Source organism: Chenopodium quinoa, unplaced genomic scaffold (assembly GCF_001683475.1).
Source record: "Chenopodium quinoa cultivar QQ74 unplaced genomic scaffold, ASM168347v1, whole genome shotgun sequence".
NCBI lineage: Eukaryota > Viridiplantae > Streptophyta > Magnoliopsida > Caryophyllales > Amaranthaceae > Chenopodium > Chenopodium quinoa.
In genome coordinates, this window is record NW_018742907.1 from 1,297,779 (window position 1) to 1,321,539 (window position 23,761).

The window sequence follows — 23,761 nt, forward strand, 5'->3', positions numbered from 1 at the left end:
GCCTGGCATCTCTTCCACTTCAAAGGAGAAGTGGTCTTTGAACTCTCTCAAGAGTTGGAGCAAGTCTGCCCCCAACTTTTCAAAAGCAACCGTCCCAACTTTAATGGATCTGTCAGGACGGCTGTCGTCCAGGACGACATCAATGCTTTCACCAGCCGGCTAGGGACGGGAGTCATCTGGCCTTTCCTCGACTAGTGATTGCTATTTCATTTTCTTAGCGGGGGCCAATTGGTCCGCCTTTCTCTTTGTACCGCCTGCCTTAGGGACAGGCCCGACTTCTTTGTCATCGAGGTCAGTAGGTTCCTCGCTGGGGCCGGCTGGATGGGCAGTCGGCCTAACGTCTAAAAGATAGCACTCTCTAGCCGCCTTTTGGTCCTCGCTTAGGGAGCCTACTGACCCATCATCCCTCTCGAATTTTATTAGCATGAGGGAGGGGATGATTACCGCCTTGGACTCATTGAGGGTTGGACGTCCCAATATGAGGTTGTAGGCAGTCAGCTCTTCGACTACCAAAAACTTGACGACCATGTGCCGCCCTTATTCCTTGCCTCCCAGCCGGATGGGTAGGTCTATCTTACCTATCGGATGCACTACCCCACCTCCAAAGCCAATTAGGGGGTGGAGGGCCTTGTGCATACTGCTGGGCTTGTATTTCAGCTTCGCCAAGCAGCGATAGCTTATCAGATCAGACAACCTCCCGGTATCGATTAGGATTCGGCCAACTCGTTGATTGGCAACTTTACATTCGATGACAATGGGGTCATCGTGGGGCCGCCTGACCGTACCCCTGTCTTTCTCAGAGATGAAGACTTATGGGAAGACGTCTTTCGACACCTGACCTTCGTCCTCTGAGGCGGACAACTTCCTGATGTTGTCCTTGGCACCCCGAATGGTGGGGCCACCACTAGCGAAGCCGCCTGCAATGGTGTAGATATGCTCTTCATCTGTGTCAGAGCTCACCACCGGCTTCTTAGACGATTGCCCTCCATTTGTAGGGTTACCCTTGGACTTTGTCAGGTAGGACTTCAAAGCCCCCTCATCAGCCAATCGGTCCAATAGCCGCCTGATTTCTTTTCTTTTCATTTCTTCTTTTCTGGCCGGCTGATGGAACCGGCTTTCCTTTACGTCAGACCGCCTAGGTTCTGACGGGTGCTTGACGACACAGAGCTCTGTCGCCTGTATATAGTCTTCAGCCTCCATTAGTGCCTCCTAGAGTGTAGCAACCCTCTTGCGAACTAAGTCGAACTTGAAAGTCGCCCATCTTTCATACCCTTGAAGAAGTCTGTGTACGCGACTTCGTCAAATAGTCCTTGTATTTGAATTATCATCAGATTGAACCGCCTGAAATAGGACCAAAGTCCCTCCTTGTCACCCTGCCGGATTGCCCCAAGGTCGAGACTGGTTTTCTTGGCCGGGATGTTCATGGAGAAGTTGGACGCGAACAGATATGCAAGCGTCTTAAAGTTATTGATGCACCCAGCCGGCAGGTTGCCGAACCACCGTTGGGCTATTCCCTTTAGTGTTTCCGGGAAGCATCGACACCAGGCGGCGTCGTCCAACCGCTGTAGGTACATGAGGTTGGTGTAGGCCATCAAATGGTCTTCTGGGTTGGTGGTACCGTCGTAGGTACCTACCAACACATTCTTAACCTTGGCCGGCTGTGCCACCTCGGTTATTTCGCGGGAGAAAGCCGAAGGCTGTTCCCCTAGGTTTAGCAGCCTGAGCTGCCAGTCCATGGGCTGGACGATGTTTGCCGCCATTCCCCCAAAAGGAGAATGCTGCATGTATAGTGATTGAGCTCCATATGGTTGCTGAGGCACAAATGGAGCCTGGTGGATCACATGCGGAGCAGTACGGACGGATGTGTCGTGCGTCTGGCTCCTAGGGTGAGTTTCCGAATGCTTGATCGAAAAATTACGAAAACTGTCTGGGTATGTCGACGTAGAGGCCATCTGGGACATACTCTGACCTCTCTTATCCTGGATAAACAACCGGGCGTCTGTGAAGGTCTTTTTTGACCCGTCCGGCTGAATTTGCCGGATGGCCTTTCACAGCCCTGATTCAGGGAAACGAATTTTTGAAAGGTCAATTAGGGGCCCATCCCCCCCTTTAGGCTTCGGGTGAGGAGTAGGCACCCGGTCTTTGATTGGTTTCTTTACTAAAGCCCTCTTGGCCGACTGGCCCTTGCTGGAACCAGCTGACTTTTTGATGATGTCGGTGATTTCCCCTTTGAAGCTACTCATGAGGTTCATGAGCTCCTCTCTGGTGACGGGGGCCGACCCCTCCGCCGCCTGGGGTTGTCCGGTATGCTTGCCGCCTGGGTTGTTGGGGCAAGCCTTGTCTTGGCCCCGTTCCTTCTTTTCTTTGGAACGGGTGCGCCTGGAGCGGAAAGACCCGTCTAGGGCCATATAGGTTTCGACATTGTAGTCGTCCCCACTTCCACTTTCATGGTCTGTGTGGACCTCAGGGTCAGCCGTGGGTCGGCTGCCCTCTATGTTTGGTACATTTTCAGATGCCATCCTAGTGGTACTCTCACCACAGACGGCGCCAAATGTTTTGGGGTTTTTTTGAGGTGTCCTACGGGAGTGTTACAGCACCGGGAATGTACGCTTGACTTCTGTACCTGCAAAACCACGAAACTCCGGTTGGGTGGAGTTCCGCCTCCGAAGGTCAAGTTAGTATGATTCCGGATGAAATTACGTGCAGAAGGTAGATTGGTTCTCTCGGATTCCGAGAGATTCCGCAATTAATATTGCTCGGGTTTTGCGGGCGTATTTATGAATACCAATAAATGAGGTAGATTCCTCTTTTTATAGCAGATGGGTCTGCTCCCCTATTAGGGGTACAATGCCACGTGGCATCCATTGGTTGGATGCCCATGGTGCAATAGGGTGATGACACGTGTCAGACCCCTATAGAGCCACGTGTCCAGGGTAATTTATACCCTAAACATTAATCATAACTTTTTATAAATATCCTATTACTCAATTCTATTTCCATCATCAAATTCGTTTTAAAAAATTCTTTAAAATAAGATCCATTTATAATATATTTAATTTAGTAAAAAAAATAATAGAGAAGCAGTAAAAAAAAAAAAGTTTTCATTAGTAAAATTATTTTGGTTTGGTAATAAAAATAATTTAAGTTCAATAACAATAATTTCAAGTCAATAATAACATAGATATATATTTACAAACAAAACTACAAAAAATATACTATTTTATAAATAAGTGAAAGGATATCGTTTATCCTGCATTATCAAAAGGAATTACATGACCGTATTAATGAACATCCAAGTCAATAAGTTTTTTTTTTATCAATAATCTGGGCATCGCCCGGGCACAAAACCAGTTTTTCGCCAAGTGTCGAGCCACTTAGGCGAAAATAGATATTATTGTGATTAGATTAGATGCCACGTTAGATTTGATTGGATAGATTTGTTTAGGATAAAAAAGTATACATAAAATACTTTATAATTCTTTGAAAAAAATTTATCTTCTTATTTATAGTAGACTTTTACTTATAGCAACACACCACATATTATAATTAATATGAATATCCAATTAACAATAAAATTTTAATCCTATATGAATAACCACGTAATTATAATTATAAATATGGCCATGTATCATTAGTTTTTTTTATCTAACATATAAAAAAAATATAAATACTATTAATAATAAAAATTATTATTGTTATTATCATAATTATAATAATAATACAAAACATGCCCACAAATAAGTACACTCTCTAAAATGGGTATTTGGGGCAACGCCTGGGGCACGTACTAGCCACTAATAAATAAAGTCGGTCTCGCAGTCAGGCCACGAGACAGCGACACTTGACATTTCAGTTTTTCGCCAAGTGTCGAGCCACGTAAAAAAGAGAATTTTGGATAGATTGTTTAAGATAAAAATGTTGTATAGAGTTTTATTATTGATATATTTTAAATATTTCACATATACAAAATTAATCATAACTTTTAATAAATATCTTATCGCTCAGTTCTAATTCCATCATAAAATTTGTTTAAAAAGTTCTTTAAAATAAGATCCATTTATAATATATTTATTTTATTTTTAAAAATAATAGAAAATCAATAAAAATAAGTTTTAATTAGTAAAAATAATTTTAGTTTGATAAAAATTAAATATTTTCAGTTCAGTAAAAATAATCAACGTTCAATTATAATAACATAGATATCTATATAGAAACAAAACTATAAAAAGTACAATTATTATATAAATAAGCGATATGATATTGCATGTCTAAATATCTAGCATTATCAAAAGGGATTATAAGACTGATTTTTTTCAAACCAAAAAAATTTATCAACAATCTGGACATCGCCCGGGCACAAAACTAGTAACTAATATATAAAGTTAAACTTTTAGCCAGACCACAAGACAGCGACACTTGGCGTTTCAACTTTTTGCCAAGTGTCAGGCCTAGGGATGGAAATACTAGATTGATATCCGTTAACCCGATCCACCCGCTTAAAATAAATGAACGAAAACCCAAAATAAATGGATGAAAAGTGGGTGACGGATGAAGTGGATAATGGATCGGATTGGATGTGGATGATTATTTTTTCACCCGCTAACCATCCACCCATCCGTTTAACATATATAAAGATTCTTAATCTAAATTTTAATTAAAAAAATTAAAATATACAATAAATACTTTGTTTGTTGCAAATTAATTTTTTCAAAGAATATGTAGTTAGTGCTTCCTTTTTATTTAAAGAATAATAATAACTTACGATAGAAATAACCATAAATTAAATTTAATGCAAACTTTTTTTTTTTATAAAATGTTCATCCATTAGTCACCCGATCCAACCGTTTCATCCGCGGATGATGGATGGACAATACGGATGATAGGTGAAGCGGGTGATGGATAGATGTGGATGATGGAATTGGAATGATGGATGGATGCGGGTGAAGCTCCACCCGATCCGAATCCGATCCATTGCCATCTCACGCCATATAGGCAACTATTAATTATTAGTATGACACGTGGGATAAAAACATTGGATAGATTTAGATAGATTTTGTAAGACAAAAAAAAATTAGTTTAGAGTTTTTTTTTCAATAAAATTTGGATAGATTTTTAGGATAAAATTGCTGGTTTAGAGTTTTATTTTCAATAAAATACCAATATTTTATACCTTTCATTAATTATAACTTTCAATAAGTCTATTTTTAGCCCATAAGTTTCCTAAATTATGACATAAGTGAGTAAATGAAAAAAATTCCTCAAAACAAAATAAAAAATGGTGGAATTAGCCCATAAGTTTAGTGATAACTGATAAAGGTTTATTTTACTATACTCCATACAATTAGTAGTTGAAGTACAATAATAAGGATTATAGCAATATATTTTTAGATACTATTATGTAACATTAGATTGGAATTTTTTTTTTGGAAGGACGACATTGGATCAGATTAATCAAGCATAATTAATTAAAGAGAGAATTTTCGTATCATTTTTCTCATACGTAGTGTATATTTCTATAATATATATTGCGCTCTTAAAAAAATCAATAGTGTCCTTCGTCAAAATATCCCAAATCAAAAGAGATATACAGTACACCTCTTACATAACAATGTTTGTACCAATGATATGTTTTAAAATTTGGAATATAGGTTAAAGTTTTATTTTAAAATTCAATAAACAAACCGGATATCGCCACCACAATTAAAATTCCAAATAGACAATCGTCTTTCAAAAAAAAAAAAAATTCCTAAAAGTCCAGGAGCCGAAGACTTACTTTCGAACTAAGGGTTTTGAATAAAGTCTAGGAGTTCAAATTGTTAAATGTCAATGAAACCGTAGAATTAAATTACTCATCCAATTATGAACATGTAAAGTAACAAATGTTTCAAACGTGGATAGATTTAGACATTAGCGATAATGCCTTTGAGAAAATAATTATTACTTTATAATTATTTTATAAGTAGCCAATTAATGTAAGGATTTTTAAAATATAAACATATATATTGCGGAGGAACCCGGGCCATCGCCCGGGGTACGTACTAGTTTTAGTTATAAAGTCAACATTTAATACTCATCTGTAAAGCCCCGTTCACTTCACCTTATTTTTGCTGAACTGAAATTATTTGTACTAAACTAAAATTATTTTTGTTGGACTTAAATTATTTTTACTAAACTGAAATTAGTTATAATGAACTGAAATTATTTTTGCTTAACAAAAATTATTTTTACTGATTTTCAATTATATTTGTTTTTCATAGTTACTGAATTTTACTGAACTAAACTTATTTTTACTGAACTAGAATCATTTTTACTGAAATGAACTTATTTTTACTGAACTGAAATTATTTTTATTGAACTGAAATTATTTGTACTTAATTTTATTTTTTTTAAGGTAAAGTGAACAGGGCCTAACACTATATAAACAACTGTATTTTATGAGTATAATTTAGTTTTTCTCATAAATCTATCTGTTGGCTTAGGCCTTGTTTAGTTCACCTGATTTAAGCTGATCTGATCTGATCTGATATTTTCTGATCTAATCTGATCTGAACTTATATTTTTTGATCTGATCTGATCTAAACTTATTTTTTCTGATCTGATCTGATCTGAACTTATATTTTCTGATTTGATCTGATCTGAACTTATTTTTTTCTGATTTGAACTTATTTTTTCTGATATGATCTAATCTGAACTTATTTTTTCTGATTTGAACTTATTTTAATTATTTCAATATTCTACTTTTTATGTTAATCAATATTAATGTTTAATTATTATTGTTATGATTATTATTATTATTATTATTATTATTATTATTATTATTTATTATTATTATTATTATTATTATTATTATTTATTATTATTATTTATTATTATTTATTATTATTATTATTATTATTATTATTATTATTATTTATTATTATTATTATTATTATTATTATTACAAATATTTTAAAGAAACCTATAAGTATTAAAATTACTAGATAGTATAAGGTAATAGAATTGGAATATTTGATAATTTTATTACTTATAGTATCCCACTTCATAAATGAATTTTTTTTTATAAGAAAGTATTAAATGGGGATCCTAAAAAAACTAAATGACAGATTATATTTATCATAGCTTTTTTCTACATAGAAAAAAGGAGATTTGACTTATTTTTAAATACCTTAATTCTTAAATAATAATAATATGGATCTATGATATATCGGATTTGATTTTATCGTTTGTTTGAACTAGCAAAATTTTCTATGTTACTTTGTAGTAATTTTAATTGTAGTAATGCGTAGCTATTATTATTGAAAACCTTGTATGTATACTCCCTTCGATTTTAAATACCTTCTCCATTTTTACATGTGGGGAGTTTTAGGAGAAATTGGTAAACGTAATGGATATGCCATATAACTTTATTTTGTAACAGGAAAATATTATCTAGTAGATTCTGGATATCCGAATACCGTTGGATATTTGAGTCCAATAAAAGATAAAGATATTAGAACCCATATGCCCGAATTTCGAAATGGTCCACCACCTCTAGGCATACTTGAACTTTTTAATTATCTTCACTCTTCACTTCGAACAATGATCGAGAGATGTTTTGGACAATTAAAATCTCGATGGAAAATATTGATAATGATGCCAAATATGGACACTAAACAGCAATTGGCAATTATGGTTGCTACATTCACACTTCACAATTTTATTCGATTACACTAAACATCAATTGGTATAGAAATCGAACCAAGAGCAGATTATGATTTGTTTAACGAGAATCATAAAGCTGTAATGAACGAAGTACAACTTAATATAGCGAAGGAAATTTGGAACTTCTTGTAATGAAAATTATATTTGTAAACGTTTATGATTTGGAGCTTATAATGAAACTTTAATTATTATCGTTTATCGTTTGTGCTATTTAATAATAATAATAATAATAATAATAATAATAATAATAATAACCATCATAATAATAATAATAATAATAATAATAATAATAATAATAACCATCATAATAATAATAATAATAATAATAATAATAATAACCATCATAATAATAATAATAATAATAATTTGTTCTAATCTGATCTGAACTTATTTTTTCTGATCTGATCTGAACTATTTTTTCTGATTTGATCTGAACTTATTTTTTCTGAAATAAGTAAAAATAAGGTGAACTAAACAAGACCTTTGTGTGGCCCAAATTTCATAAGCCCAACTAATTATGTCTTTAATGTTTTTTTACGTAATTCTAGCATGTTGTTAATGAAAAAATGTGGAGGATACACTAGAAACCATGAATGCTCCTAAGGCTTCTAGATGCATAATTTATAGAGCATATGTATAGAGCCTTCTACACACTTCATCGATCATCTATAAATATAATGTGTTGGGAGCCATTTGAAATAATCGTCAGATATCTTTTCTCGTAAGTCACAAGCGTTATTCATTCATAGCGTGATTCTTGCTAAGCTTTTAATAGTTTTGATAGAAGGTTTTTCTTAATTATGTATTTTTTATCTTTTATATAAATAAATTTATTGTTTGCATGCATGCATATTTCTTGATTAAAATTTAAAACACTGCATTCTTTAAATCACCAGGGTCAACCTATAATTATTTTAGTAAAGCGTAAAAGTATTAGGTTCCATTGCTGAATATAAATTCTAGCTTTTAGCCTCAAGTCGATTAAAAAATTTATTGTTACTGCTAACTATATTTTCTTCTCACATAATACGAAACTTGGTTAGCTCTTAAACAGTTGAGCATTATCTAGAAATGGACAAGCAACACTTTCAACAAATGAACGGATCAAATTAAACGTAAAAGTGGGTTGGAAAGGGGGAAATTAAGCTGACCTTGCTGTTGGAATTTTCGTGTTAGTTTTCGAAGGATCGGAACAAGATGAGGTAAAAAGACATTGAAAATGGTTTTACGAGTTTGGAATGGTGATTCTCATTTAATACAAAATTATCTTAAACAATTCAGAATTATTTAGAAATGGGCAAACAACACATCCAACAACTGAACTAATCATATCAAATTTCATTGTACGTAGTAAGAGAAATACCGCAACTTCTCTCAACTGAACTAATCCCCAATATACATCGCCCGGACCAATAACTAGTTATGTTGTAAATTGGATAATATATTAAACGTGATGTTATTCAAAGGCCTGTTTGTGTGATTGTTGTTAATAAACATTGGTAATGATAATGATTTCATAAGTAACTTCGAAAGAAAATTTCATGCCAATTATTCCATCGTTGTTCACCCAACAAGTGCGCTACATAATTACTATCAATGGTGCGATTAAAGTAACAACAGTCCCAATTTTACTAATTCTAGGCATAAGATATTATGAATAACATGCATTGTCAATATGCAAATATATATTTATGATGGGAAGACTGATAAAAGACATTTTTATTGTTAATTATGGGGTAACATATAATTTTTTTAAAAAACAAATCAATTCCCTTTATAATAAAAAATAATTACATTTAAATATGACATTAGATCAGATTTATCATTAATTTGACGCTTATAAAAAGCTTCATCATATGGTTCATGTTTAAATCCAATTCTCTAATTGTTACTCATATAAAATGTACAACATATAATGCTGTAAACATGAGATAGAGATATCCTAACTTCAATTTTTCATCAATAAATATATGTACGTACTTAACTAGGCGGGCATAGTATTTTCATGTAATGAGAATTTGTTTTGGACATCAATAACAAAAATACGGTGTGTAATTTTTAGGTACCGCTCAAAATGGTTATAATTTAAACATCTAAATAAAAGCTAGGGTAAAAAAGTATAATAAAATTCAAATGTAACCATTATATAGACATATCTGCAAAATATATACTTCGTATTCCTTTAAACATTTTCATATTAAATAACTAACTAACTTAGCTAGCTAGAGCTAGGTTAAATGCAAACAATCCCATTATTTACCAAATATATTATGAAACCACAAATTTTTTAGCATACCTGGAAAAACAGCTAACTTGAACTAAATTAGCAATCAATATAATATATTGAGAGATCAAAACCAGAAGTTGAAACCCATAAAAGAGGAGGTTAATTGAATTGAGCTTATATATATGTATTTAGCTAATAGTACAATCCCAACTCATAAAATTAAATCAAGAAATAAAAACCAAAATTTAAACAATTATTAGAAAAAAGAACAACCCAAATATAAGTAATAATAATGATTAGTAGAACGTATATTATTAGTAGCTAGTAGTTGATGATTAGATTCGGAATTCGGACCAGGAGTGCTTAATTCCCCTTGCATATAGATTCACCATCCATTGCCTCGATCATCGACTCGTGATTGATCATGAAAGAAGCTTCTGATGACGATGATGATGGTGATGATGTAGACTTCTATCCATTTGTTCATCATGGAGCAATAAGGTCAAGACAAACATTTTTACAATATATAAGGTGTATGTAAAGAATTTAAGAATGTAATATAGAACATATAGACATATAGTAGTAATATAATGACAATGCAATAAAATGAGAGCATATATATAGAAAATAAAAGGGTAAAGAAAAAGGGTAATTAATATAATGTAATATAATGGAAGTTAAGCATGCAGTAAAAAAGAAAAATTGAGAAGCACGCATAGTAAGACATGAAGTTATAATAGATTGAGACTTTTCCAACAAACAAAGAGACCTCCCCACAAATCTTTATATTCTCCGCATGCAAAAAAATTTCACTTTTTTTCAAACTTTGGGTTAAAAAAAAAGGGATTGGAAATTAATCTGAAAGGGATAGATAATGTATACAATAGTGGAGAATTAGGGGATTTTTTTTTTTTTTTTTTTTGGCCTTTTGTTTAATTGTTAACAGGATGGTGGTGCCCTAAAGCTGGAACTCTTCTTAAAAATAAAGGGACTTTATTTCAATTGGGGTTATAAATCTTTTGATTCTTGCATAACTTTGCTTTTGGTCGGTTCATTGTTGTAGAATTATACAAATTTGTTTTACCTTTTTCATGTTAATGTTTGATTTCTTGGACCATATTTTATTTAATCAAAAAAAAAAAAAAAAAAAAAAAACAAACACATGTGTCTTGAGTTTTGGTACAAAATTGTAAAGAATATGTTGATGAAAGTATTTGAATTATGTTCTTTTATGCAACTTATTATGAGCTTAATACGAAGTTAGATATTTTAGGTTCCACTTGATCAGTATATACCACGTACAAAATAATAAAACAATACAATTTTTATAAAATAATAAAATAAAATAAAACAGTAAAATTTACAAATTCCTTCAAAAAAATTACAAATTGATTTTAAACTTAATAATCTAATCATTATAATCAAATGAACTTTCAATATTTTACCGTGCACTGTTATTATGATTTTGTCTTTGTAAAAAAGTTCACTTTAGAATTTGATCATAAGACACAACTTAATTTATGCAAAATATATGTAAAAAATAAACTTAAATTACAATAATAACTTCGTAATAATTTTTTCCATTTTAAGATGCAACATTATTTTATTTTATTTTTAAGAAAATGCACCATTACTTTTTAATCCCATCTTAAACAGGTTGATTAATTGATTGACGATGTAGGGCATATAGTAAATCATGCATGTGTTGCACTAGTACCCGTCACATACTAAACTTAAGTCAATTACTCATACTAAAGAAGTAAAGATAGTAAAGTACCTTTATTCGTTTATTAGGGTCAAAATGTGACATTATGACTTACAGGCTACAGCAAATGAGCAAATACTAGTAGTAAAGCAACTTTAATCTCATTTTTTGTTTTTTAAATAAACAATTTAACAATCCATTTATTAAGTACCAACGATAGTAATCTATCAAAGCCTTTTTGTCAGCTAAAGCAAAGGGAAAAGATAAAAATTAGCATATCATGCCTTCAGTTGACGACAATTAGCTAAAAGTTTAAATCTCATGATTTTTGAGTAAATTACAAAAATTGACTACGTTAATATAGGCCATAAAAGATGATTGCCGTTTAAAGTAGAGGCAAATTGAACAATGATAATTGTTTGCCTCCAAATTAATATGATTAGTCTATAAAAAGATTTAGATATGATTAATATGTGAGTTTCTATTGGAATACCGTTTGACATTAAACTAATTCTGTATTACATCCTCCATATTTTCATTTTTATGTTACTATTATATAAATCGTGTTGACTCTAGACTCTTTAATTATGCAATCGGTTGTTAAGGGTTTCTAGTAAAGAGGTCCATACAATATGATTACATGAAAGATGGGAAAAGAACTGGACCTAAAGTTTTTTTATCAAAAAACAAAAAAGTAAATGAGAAAAAAAAAATAGAAATACAAGAGAAAAAAAGAAAGTTTAAATGATCGAGTAATTGAAATCGAAATGGTATTTAGTGAAATTTCAAGATAAGTCAGTAGTTTATATATATTCCTTTACACATAAGTTGTGAAAGGGCTTTTGTTTGGTTTTTACTGGTGGAAAGCTCCAACCTTTGTTTCTTTATAAATTTTTTGCTTTTATTTGTCTTTTTATGTTTATAAAAATGTGTTTTTTTTTTTTTTTTTTTTTTTTTGCCTTTTGAGACTTTTTTTGCCAATTGATGGTAGCGTCTTAGCTTACACCCTCATACCATAGTAAAACAATGCAAGGATGAAGAACGCAAGACAACACAAGGCCAAGTCAAGCTAAGACTTCTAGCTTAAGATAGACATGATACCAAATGGTGAGCCAAGACATTAATGAGATGATTTTGAGGACCAAGTATGCCTTCCAGGGCCCTTTGTGAACCCAGAGAATCGCCTTGATGCACAATTTTGCTAGGTCTAAAAAATTATCAAGAAGCCAGATTTGAAGGCTATAATGCATGAAATTAAACCAATTTTGGAGGTTTTAGGATTGAAATCGAAAATTTTCAGAATACAGGAACTGCATCCTGGGATCATATAATTTTTTTGGAATCATATATAGGCTCTAGTTGGTCATATAAAGGCTCCTGACGACTTTGAGTTAATGAAGGGAGGCCTATGTAGTAGGCTAGGTAAACGGCTAAATTTATTGTTTTAAGCAAATTGAACAGTTCTAATTAACTACCTTAATAGCCTCCCAAAGTGACATAGGATGCATAGGAAATTAGGAAGCACCTTGATCACCTTCCTTTCAGGATCTAATGAATTGTTGTGAGCTTCGTTTCATTTTTGAAAAATTATGCGAGTACACAAAAGTTATCAATTTCTTGAATACAAGCAGATGGATCAGATAATAACATTCTCGTGACTTCAAAACACTTCAAATCCGTTCAAACCATAACTAGGCCTTAACCTAAGAATCCAACTCATTGCAGCCCAACAAACAACCTAATGTGCATTTCTCAAAATTCCAGCGATTCAACTCGAAGAAACACCAACTCATAAACCCTGCTAAAACCTCCAATTTCTCTCTTTCCAATTTTCTCAACCATGAACAGAGCTCAATTAATCCGTTTATCTGCTAGACTCGCCAACTCGCTTTCCTCAACTCGGCAACCAGGACTTCACTCGCTCAGGTTGAATCAGGTGACTCACTTTTCTCACCTCACTCAATCCCCTACTTTCTCTAGAAATCCACATTTTAGCTATGTTTCCCCCAATTCCCATCAAAGTCTATACTTTTCTACAACACCAGATTCTTTGATTAAGCTAATTTTGTCCAAAGATTGGTCAGAAGAATTTGAGGTTGAATTGGGAAAGTTAAACCCTAGAGTGAACCATGAATCTGTAGTTTATGTTTTGAAGAAATTGAATAAAAACCCTAAAAAATCTTTAGATTTTTACAAATGGGTGCGTGATAAAAAAGGGTTTGAGCCTCGTTATGTTCCTTGTACTATATTGCTCAAGACTTTGGCTAGTAGAGAGTTTTTGAAGGATTTCTGGGATGTTGCCAAGGAAATGAAGGAAAAGGGGTTTTGTATTGATAAACATATTTATGGTGCTATTAATGGGGCTTTAGAACGACAAAATTTGGTTAATGAGGCAGGAGTATGGACCAAGTTTTACGAAACGATGCACGAGGATAATGGTGAGAATGATGCTGTTAAGGGTGTTGTTGAGGTGGTGATGGGATCTGAGTGGAATGAGGGGGTGGAGAGTAAGTTAATGAAGCTTGGTTTTCCGTTAACGGAGAATGTTGTGTTTAGAGTGGTATGGAATTTGAGGGAAGAACCATTGATGGCTTTAAAGTTTTTTGAGTGGATTGCGAGTTGCAGGAAATTTGAGCATAATAGTGTAACATACAGCAGGATGGCCAGGGTTTTAGCTCTAGGTGGATTGATGGATGAGTTTTGGAACCTGGTGACGAAAATGAGAAGTGAGGGGTATGAGATAGATAATTATGTAAAGCTTGCAAGGTGTCTAGGTAAGGAAGATGCTGTTAAGCTGTTTGAGCTCATGATGGACGGTCCATACAAGCCAACAGAGACCGAGTGTAATTGGCTTTTGAAGATGCTTGCCCATGAACTTGATCCAGATATTGAATTGGTAAATAGGGTTGTTAACAAGTATGTGGGAGCTGGAAACACCCATACTAAAGCTTTATACGACGGTTTGCATAGATCTTTATGTAAAGCTGGGCAATTTGATGAAGCAAAGAAGGTCGTGGAAGACTTGAGGAATGCTGGTTACAAGCCTGACAATATTACTTATAGCCAAGAAGTGTTTGGCCTCTGTAGATTGAAAAGGTTTGAAGATGCTGTTAAGGTGCTAAACCAAATGGAAGCTGAGGGATGTGTTCCCGATATAAAGACTTGGACCATATTAATCCAAGGTTATTGTATAGCAGGTCAAATGGATGAGGCATTGTCATGCTTTGCACAGATGCCGGAAAGAAACCTTGATCCTGATGCTGATTTGTTGATGGTGTTGATAGAAGGATTCCTCTCTCAAGATAAGTTGCTTGGTGCTTATAAATTTCTTGTTGAGATGGTCAACAAAGCTTGTATAAAACCTTGGCAGGCTACATACAAACTGATGATTGAGAAGCTAGTACAAAATGGTAAACTTAACGAAGCATTCAACCTTCTTAGTATGATGAAGCAGCAAGAATATCCGCCTTATCCCGAACCATTTGCTGAGTATATCTCCAAATCTGGAACTGTGGAGGATGCTAACAAGCTCTTAGAAGCAGTGCCTATGAATGGTCTTCCATCCACTGAAGCTTACGTAAATGTCATTACTTCTTTCTTTAACAAAGGTAGACATTCTGAGGCCAAGGATCTGCTTTACGGTAGCCCTTCTCATGTTCGCAGACATAGGAAAATTAAAAAATTGTTTGGCTCCAAGCCTTCAATTAACTCTCCTAGTTAAGGCAGTTGGTATCAGAACAAAAACAACTGTTCTTTGTGTAGAATGTACGTCTTCAACCACTAGTTATAAATGAGCCTTCTTGGAAGTCTAGTTGGCTGGGTTTGGAGAGAGATATATTTCCCTTCAGCATTATGCTGTATACTGTCAAGCTGGAAATTGATGGTTTGATATATAACTCTGGAATTCAATAAAATGCTCCAGGATTCGCGTGGCCTAGACTGGTTGCCTTTTAATGTCATTTTGGATGTCCTGTTGTCCTTTTAAATTGTTTGTTGTGGAAGAACATTTCCTTCTCCCGTTATAGGTTTATAGCAGGAAGACTTGTCAATGAATGTTTACATGTTTGTACTGAAGAATTTAACAGATGATGAGTTTTTGTGCGCATGAGCGATTTTTTATGTATGAAAATACAAGTTAACTTCATAAAAGTTATAGGAGTACTCCGTATTAAGTACGAGTACTGATTAATAGTCATGTTAGATTTCTAGTATGCTACTCTGTGCATTATAATCATTCCACTTGAGGTTCCCTCGTTTCATACTATTCTGTGCATTATAAACATTCCACTTGAGGTTCCTTTGTTTCATACTTTCATATAATCAAAGTATTTGATACAACCTGTCAAAAAAAGAAAAAAAAAAAAAAGGTATTTGATACAAACTTTTCTTATTCCATATAATCTGCCACTATCAAGTTTCAAAAAATACTTGTCATTGAAGGATCCCAGCCGCAGTACCAGTTTTGGATAAAAACACAATACTCAATTTGTATACATAATGTCATAAACCCTACATTAATGGGAACAGGATTAGTAACTTTCTCAAGGGCTTCATTCATGAGCAATAAAAAGTTTTGGAGAATTAAAATTGCTGATGTGGGCTCCTTTCATTCGATTTCAATGTCTTTTACATCACCAAATTTCATAGCAGTGCCACATTTGTTTATGTTGAAATTCAACCGAAGTTTGGCTCACTTGGTAAGAGTTTTACTTTGGATCTTAGAGGTCTTGGATTCTAATTTTACCAATCGAGTGTTTGGGATTAAGGATCTCCTTGACTCCTGACCTCTCCTTCCTACTTCCAAGTACTAAGCCCACAAATACTTGACTGAAAAAACTGTAAGGGTTGGGTTAAAGCATAGTCAAGATCATTCTCCATTAAAAATAAATAGAAGTAAATAAAGTCAACCAAATTAATTCAAGTTATCAACAGAGGATCATGTGCACCAAACTTCCTTAACTCCTAATTTACATATGCATGATCCAATTCTGTACAATTCTATCTGACCACTTCCTCACATTTTCAGAGAATAAGGTGAGAAACTACAATGAATGTGATAATACAATAATAAGACCCCTACACCTCCAATCCCTCCCTTTTTTTTCACCTTGGTACAACATAAGACTCTGATACAATTAATAGTTTAATACTTCAAAATTCAGTCTGGTCTCTCAGAACGCTCTCTTTTGGCTGTATCAATCATTGTGCACAAAAACTTAATAGGATCACAGTTGAATGTATGGGCCATAGCAGCATGCGTCAAAAATGGAAGCTTTCGTAACGATCTTCCACTCAATCCCTTTACATCAAGATAAGTTATAACTTTAGAAGAAAGTATATCAAATCAAACCATGAAACCATATAAAACATAGATAATATACATAACAGGACATGTGTAGTGTGTACTTACATCACATGCTTCTGCAACTTCAAGCAATTGCCTAGACAATGTCAATGAAGCCCCAGCCTCTTGCATTTCACTTGACAGCAACTTTTCCTTGAGACTAGGAAAAGTCAGCATATCGAGGGGTTTATCCTACATTTCCATAATAAACAGAACATAAAAGTAAGATATAACTAGTTCATATAGCATGGAGGATGGAATGCAATGGGAACAAGGATGAAAGTAGAAGACAGATCAAAGACCTGAAAATTCTTTAGTATTCCACTTCTTAGAAGCTCTTGAACGCAGGATCTTAGTATTTCATAACGTGCTTGCAGGGTTGGAGGACCCACATAGGCTTTGATATCTGCCCTGTCAACAAAAGCAATATCTGCAAAGCCAGAAAGCAAATACACGGAACTATATGTTCAAAAAACTTGAATGAGGGTAAAGAGAGCACAAATTACACACAGTACACCTAGTAGTCTAGTACACAATCAAACAGATAAGTATGGTGAGCCTTGGACCAAGAAAGAAAAAGTAAAAAGATTCAGCTCCAACAGCTTCTGAAATACATAGATTGTGTGCAATTCCCTTGGAAATGAGACTGTCGACTGCAGTTAATGGCTCAAATGGTAAAAATGTCATAAATTGAGGTCCAGATAACAAGTTCAACTATATATATGATGTTTCTTGCGTGAAGTTCTTTGGAAATGTGTCTCCTCTCAAGTACATACATTTCTTTGTTGAATTTCATTCCAACTTATTACCGCCTATAGAGGATGTAATAAGTGGTAACGAAAATCACTGTAGAAAACCACATTCTTGAGAGTTGATGTACCTTAGATGGAATGTATATGAGACATTCCATAGATAATTACAAACTATATATTAAAATACGTCACTTTATGACTTGAAAGTGATACTGTTTTTGAACTTGGCAGTGATCTTTTCTTATATGCTAATGCATTGAAGCACTTTTCAACCGTTTCATGGTTTCTTCTCAGGCCTGTAAAAGTACAAAGGCATAGCATAAGATATCCAAAGAGATTGTTTCTTCCTACATGCATGGGCCAAACTGGTATGCTCAGTTGTTCGTTAGGAAGCTTGATCAGAATACTTGTCCAAACATCATAACAGGCAGCCAGATAATGCTAGTATCTGCTTTTAAGATACTGGAATATGAAATATCTGGATTCTAGAAGCCATCCCCAAAAAGAAATACAAGACACAGACTCTGAACTACAGTATATGCATACCTATAGCTGCTGTAATATTGGATGTTGTCATAATTATAACATTTGGCGAGCTTTTCAATTTGTCCAACTGAGTAAGTAGAGCATTCACAACCTGAGACGCCATTTATGAATTAATAGTTTTCCAGGGCAGTCAATTAGACAATTTAAATCATTCCAAAATGAAGTTTCAAAAAGAAATAAATAAAAAAAGAAAAACAATTGAGCAGCAAATGCAAGATACCCTAATAGAATCAGAGGGCTCAGAACCAGACAGGGCAGCATTTCTAGCAGCCGCAAGACTTTCAACTTCATCTGCAGATCATGAAAACAAATCAATATAAACTGATTTGAGATCAAAGAGAAAGTTTATCTCCTTTTGCCTTCTTTATTTATTTCGTTAGTGGAAAACCAACACTCACCAATTAAAACAAACACTAGATTGTTTTCATCCTCAACCATTTCTTGAATACTTTGGAACAGCTTAGCAACCTTTCATAAGTAGACATCTCAGTCAGTATTCTATGCCAAAAAATAAATCAGTCTATTAAAACAGCATACAAAATAAAAACCCAAGTAAAACTGTCGCAATAACTGAAGCTGAATTAGTACATGTCAATCAGATAAAATTGAAATAATTTGCATTTGTTGTAAAAATACATGAAGGCAATGAGGCAATCTTCTATCATCATAATAGAATTTTTTAAGAGCTGAAAGAAATGAGTAATTGGGATAAGATCACGCATGCTGAAAGCACATACCAATTTACCACTTTCTGAAAACCATTTGCTGAACAAAGAATGAGCATTAACTTCAATCAACTGGGACTGTGGATATCTGATTTTGTATGAAGAGAAATTATTAGGCAAAGAAACTAGGTGTTAAGTCTCAAAGTAATACAGTTAGCATAACACATCCAAACCTGGAGCTGAATCGTATTGATAGTTTCTGAGCCAATGCTTTACATAATGATGTTTTACCAGTACCTGGGGGTCCATGTAGAAGAATGATTCTGCATAGAAAACGATAGACTCAACAGAAGAAAAAAAAAGGGAAATCAACTAGAGCTGGTTCACCTAGCTATCTCAGATATCTCTTACAGTGTGTTAGGATAGAATAATATGGGGAAAAAAAGGTTGGAAGTGAAATTGAGGCAATCATCTTCCTTAATTTGAATGAATTAGGGGATGAAGGAAGGGAAGGGAAGGGAATTGGAGGGATCCATTTTCCTTCCACTTTATGAAACAAACTCTTTGAATGTTGGAAAGAATGGGAAGGAATATGAAAGATCACTTATTCCCCCTTCTCATCTTCCTTCCTTTTTCTTCCCCAATTCCTATCCAAATAAAGTGTAAGCTGCAAAAATTAAAATTTGGCCTCTAACCACAATGGAGCTTTAAACTTTAAATCATGGTCAAGGTATTGTGCTAGTAATGATATATGACATCCATGATGCCATTATCAAAGTATTATACAGAAATGTAATTCCAGCTCAAGAAAAGATGAGGTGAATGTAGTTTAAAAGTATTGTTTCAGGACAATTGACATCAATACAAGCAGAAGTTGGCATTATAGGTTTAAACAGAATGAGCGGCTTCTGAAGCATAAGTGCATTTTCTCTAGACCATGCCTTATTTTCAAAGCTGATGATAAACCGATAAAAATAAAGTAAAGGTAATACAAGTTCAAGCATAATGGGCCTACTTTCTATAACATACAGAGAACTTTCTCTTGTAGATTGTCTAAGAATAAGTAGTACTTTGTAAGTGTTGTATCACCAATCTTAAATATGCAGTTTTCAATAATTGACGCACATTTAGTTCATTGTACTTTGCAAGCCTGTATAGTTGCCAAATTAGCTCTGTGATCAACATCTACCAGCTTAAGTATCGAGTCATGAACACAGAACTCCATAACTCCAGCGTTAGCAAATGAGCTCACTTATCGGCAGTTATTTCATGCTTATAACTTAAGCAAATTAGCAGTAAGATGGCAGAGTATCATTTAACTATGGTGCCTCCCGGCTGGTGAAATGACTGAACATTGATGGAAGCTTAAGCAAGTTGCTGTTGTCAGTTCTGGGAACAACTGATTCAGGAGAGTAACTACAACTAGAGAACCTATCATCTTCTCTTTTAGAAAGAGAGACATTTAAACTGTTTCTGATGATAATTTATTAACTTATATCAGGGACTATACATCACTGCTTTCAAGAGGAAACCACTTAACATCCAAAAGGGGAAAATTAAAATTTAACAAAAGAAATTCAGGAGGAACAAAGCGTAGAATTCTTCCATAAAAAGGTTAAACAGCTCTCAAAAATCCAATATAATGATTGGGAAAACAAAAACAAAAAAACCTGGTAAAAAGAGTTTTTTTTTTTTGGGTGAACTGATAAAGAGAGTATCTGGAAGTAGTGTGAAACAGAGAACAAAAGCCAATCAACGCATTCAGCAGGGATAGTAGATTGCAGACCATGTATGAAAATGAATATATATATGGAATAACATGATGGGATATATGCTACATTACCGGTTCCAAGACACAAGAAATGGATTTACACCCTTTTCACTAAAAAGCAATGCACTCGCTGCATACCGCAACAATCTTTCCTTTAGTCCAGATTCGAAGATCAAGCTGCAGATGCAACAGTCTTATTGATATAATTCATTCAAAGAAAAAAAAACACAAGGGGGAAAAGACATACACACCTTTCCCACATTCCATCAAACTCCTTAGCAGGAAGAGCCCATTCATTAAAACTGGAATGTTGACCATCTCCTCCTAATTCTTCACAAGGCCCTTCCTCACTAAGCTAGTAAAAAACAAGGTCACATATCAAAACAGAATCATCAATGTACTAGAATCAGTTAGAATAGAAGCATATAAACATGTAACACTAGGTCATCCAAGTATGACTATAAAGCAAGTACCTGATACACATGCACAAGTGGCTTGACCTGCCAAAATAAAAGAACTTCACCATTCTTCACCCATTCATCTACAAGACAAGGAAAAACATCAAATTTATCAGAATTATCCACTACGTTGAGGCAACACCTGATACATTTTTAAAAAAGCTTACCTGTATCGCATACACATATACTCTGCACATTTTCTAATAAATATTGGTCATTGTCAGGTAAAGGAACAGGACCATTGCTATAACTCAAACTTCTTGTCTCTAGCATTCTGAAAATAAACAGAACTAAAATATCAAGAACAAGCTTAGGAAACCCCCTCCCAAGAATTTGGAAGTTTTAAAATATGAACAGGTCAGCTATTCAACATAGTGTTTTCTATGATGTTTTCCCAAATTTAGAAACAAAAATGTCTAATACTATTAGATGAAAACTGCTCCATACATCTAAAAATAATAGCAACATCACATACTATTTCAGCATGTTTGAAAAAAGTTTTCACATTTTCAAACTAGTCATGGTTTGTAATTGATTTACAATTAAACCCTAAATAACAACAAGCATTTTGGGAAATATGGTCCAACTATTTATTTCAGGTCTTTTAGTAATATTTATACATGTGTGATGTGTCTGATGATGAGATGTTGGCATGTTGGGATAATATGACTCTGAATCCTAGATAAAGGGAGAAAGTCTATTTTGTCTTGTACCAGTGTATTGTCTACTACAATAATCAAATAACTAAATATCCTTGGGGTTTTTTTCTAGTAAAAGAATTCCATTATGGGATACCAAACCAGAAGTTGGAAAATGTTTACTAAGTATAGCTGTTTCCTTTCATAGCCTCCCTCCCTCTCACTCAATCATTTGTGACAAAAAGAAACTAGATACATATTCACATCCATCCATACATGCATAAATGAAAAGCCAGAGCAACATATTGTATTTTCAAGTTATTGTCGAATATGTAGACGACAGCACATATAATCCTGGAAGGTGGTGTGTCTTGAACCTGCTACTCAACCACAGACACAAGTCTGGCCCATGGAAACACATTATGCGCCTACAAATTTCAGAATAGAAGTTCTTTGTGTTGGTATCGTATTCATACTTGTACCATTGTCTATCTCAAGGTAACAAAGGCAATCAGCTGTAGGCAAAACCAATTCCCTTTTAAGCACATACAGTATAATAGCATAATGCACCTAAAACAACGGAATCGCTCGATACACAAGACTGGCAGAAGCTAAGAACAACTAAATGATCAGCTAGAAACAAATATTCAATCAATCAGCAAAAAATGCTACTTCTGACAAGTACAATCATTTATACAAACATACGAGTATGACCACTAAAAAACTGATTGAACTACTAAACACATCAAAAATTACCTTTCAACGCAAGTGCGGACATCATCCAATCGAGCTGTACTGGAGGGTTTCAAACATACTTCAACTGAAATTAGGGCAAAAATTGGGGCAAATTCCAAACTTTTAGAAATCAAAATTGGAGCTTAGAAAAACATAAAATTAGCAGAAATTAACATATGAGAGAGTAAGAGGGGACCTGAAACGAGGAATTTGTCATCGGCGATTGCAGGAGAAGCAGCTGATTCGGAAGCAATGGGAGGAGTTGGAGTAGATTGTTCTGGAATCATCGGAGAAGCAACATTTGGCTCCAAAACGACGCCATTTTCGATTTTGATGGTTTCTGCTTCGGGTTCAGTGGATTCAGGTTTTGGAATTGAAATCTCCATTGGAGAGCTCATTTTCTTGAAATTAGGGTTTCTGCAACGAGTTGATTTTGATTGATGAACACGACGAAATTGAATTCTACGTGATGATGCAGAGTGTAGAAGAGAGAGAAATGAGAGAAATCGAATGAAAAGGGATGAACAATTGATTGGAAATTGATGATTTTTGGAAGAAGCCCTAGAACGACATTTTAGGGAATTCTTTGCTTTTGAATTTGAGCGGGAATTCATTAGGGTGGGTTAATTGAGTTTATCCATCAGATTCAACTTCACACTTTATCATACAGTACTTTTTGTTCGTTTAGTTTTTGTAACGTTGAGGGAAAGTGTGATACTAAAGCCCGTTCACTCTATCTTATTTTCGGTGAATTGAAATTAATTTTACTGAATTAAAATTATTTTTACTGAAATGAAATTATTTTTGGTGAAATGAAATTATTTTTGGTGAACTAACTTACTTTTATAGATCTTTTGTTATTTTTCTTCTTTACAGTTACTGATTTTTACTGAAATGAAATTATTTTTATTGAACTAAACTTATTTTTGGTGAACTGAACTTATTTTTATTGAGCTGAAATTATTTTTACTGAATATTATTTTTTTAAGGTGAAGTGAACAGGGTCTTAACTGGAGTAATTGGTTCTGTTTGAGAATTAGCTAATGGTTATACAGAGAATTGATTTTACTATCTACCTGGTTGTATTAGCTGATTTGATTAATTGGTTATAAATAACTGATCGTGTAAAACTGTTTATTAATTTACTCGTAGCTTATTGTAGTGATCAAATCAACAAATTTGATTAACTAGTTGTAAATAACCGACTGTGTAAAAGTGT

General features: G+C 34.0%; 2 protein-coding genes across 2 annotated transcripts; one reads left to right on the plus strand and one right to left on the minus strand.

Moving 5' to 3' along the window:
- Positions 1–13,218: 13,218 nt before the first annotated feature.
- On the plus strand, positions 13,219–15,738 carry LOC110727571 (pentatricopeptide repeat-containing protein At3g48250, chloroplastic-like). The gene has a single exon (XM_021907141.1). It carries the CDS (start codon positions 13,474–13,476, stop codon positions 15,352–15,354), a length of 1,881 nt encoding a protein of 626 aa, XP_021762833.1. The 5' UTR covers positions 13,219–13,473; the 3' UTR covers positions 15,355–15,738.
- Positions 15,739–15,827: 89 nt separating this feature from the next.
- LOC110727572 (pachytene checkpoint protein 2 homolog) lies at positions 15,828–23,469 on the minus strand. Its single transcript, XM_021907142.1, has 14 exons — positions 22,739–23,469; positions 22,564–22,627; positions 21,337–21,443; positions 21,185–21,252; positions 20,963–21,066; positions 20,784–20,888; positions 19,174–19,263; positions 19,013–19,088; positions 18,674–18,743; positions 18,496–18,566; positions 18,276–18,366; positions 17,280–17,407; positions 17,044–17,169; positions 15,828–16,932 (listed from the first exon to the last, which is right to left on the minus strand). Exons 1-14 carry the CDS (start codon positions 23,154–23,156, stop codon positions 16,792–16,794), a joined length of 1,659 nt encoding a protein of 552 aa, XP_021762834.1. The 5' UTR covers positions 23,157–23,469; the 3' UTR covers positions 15,828–16,791.
- Positions 23,470–23,761: the final 292 nt, after the last annotated feature.

What these genes read in the sequence shown, in the direction of transcription:
- LOC110727571 (XM_021907141.1), top strand. Translation starts at nt 13,474, where the DNA reads ATGAACAGAGCTCAATTAATCCGTTTATCTGCTAGACTCGCCAACTCG.
- LOC110727572 (XM_021907142.1), bottom strand. Translation starts at nt 23,156, where the DNA reads ATGAATTCCCGCTCAAATTCAAAAGCAAAGAATTCCCTAAAATGTCGT. An exon ending in TATATGTGTATGCGATACAG is followed by an intron (nt 21,253 to 21,336) that starts GTAAGCTTTTTT and finishes CTTGTCTTGTAG; the next exon opens with ATGAATGGGTGAAGAATGGT. An exon ending in TTTCAGAAAGTGGTAAATTG is followed by an intron (nt 18,744 to 19,012) that starts GTATGTGCTTTC and finishes TACTTATGAAAG; the next exon opens with GTTGCTAAGCTGTTCCAAAG.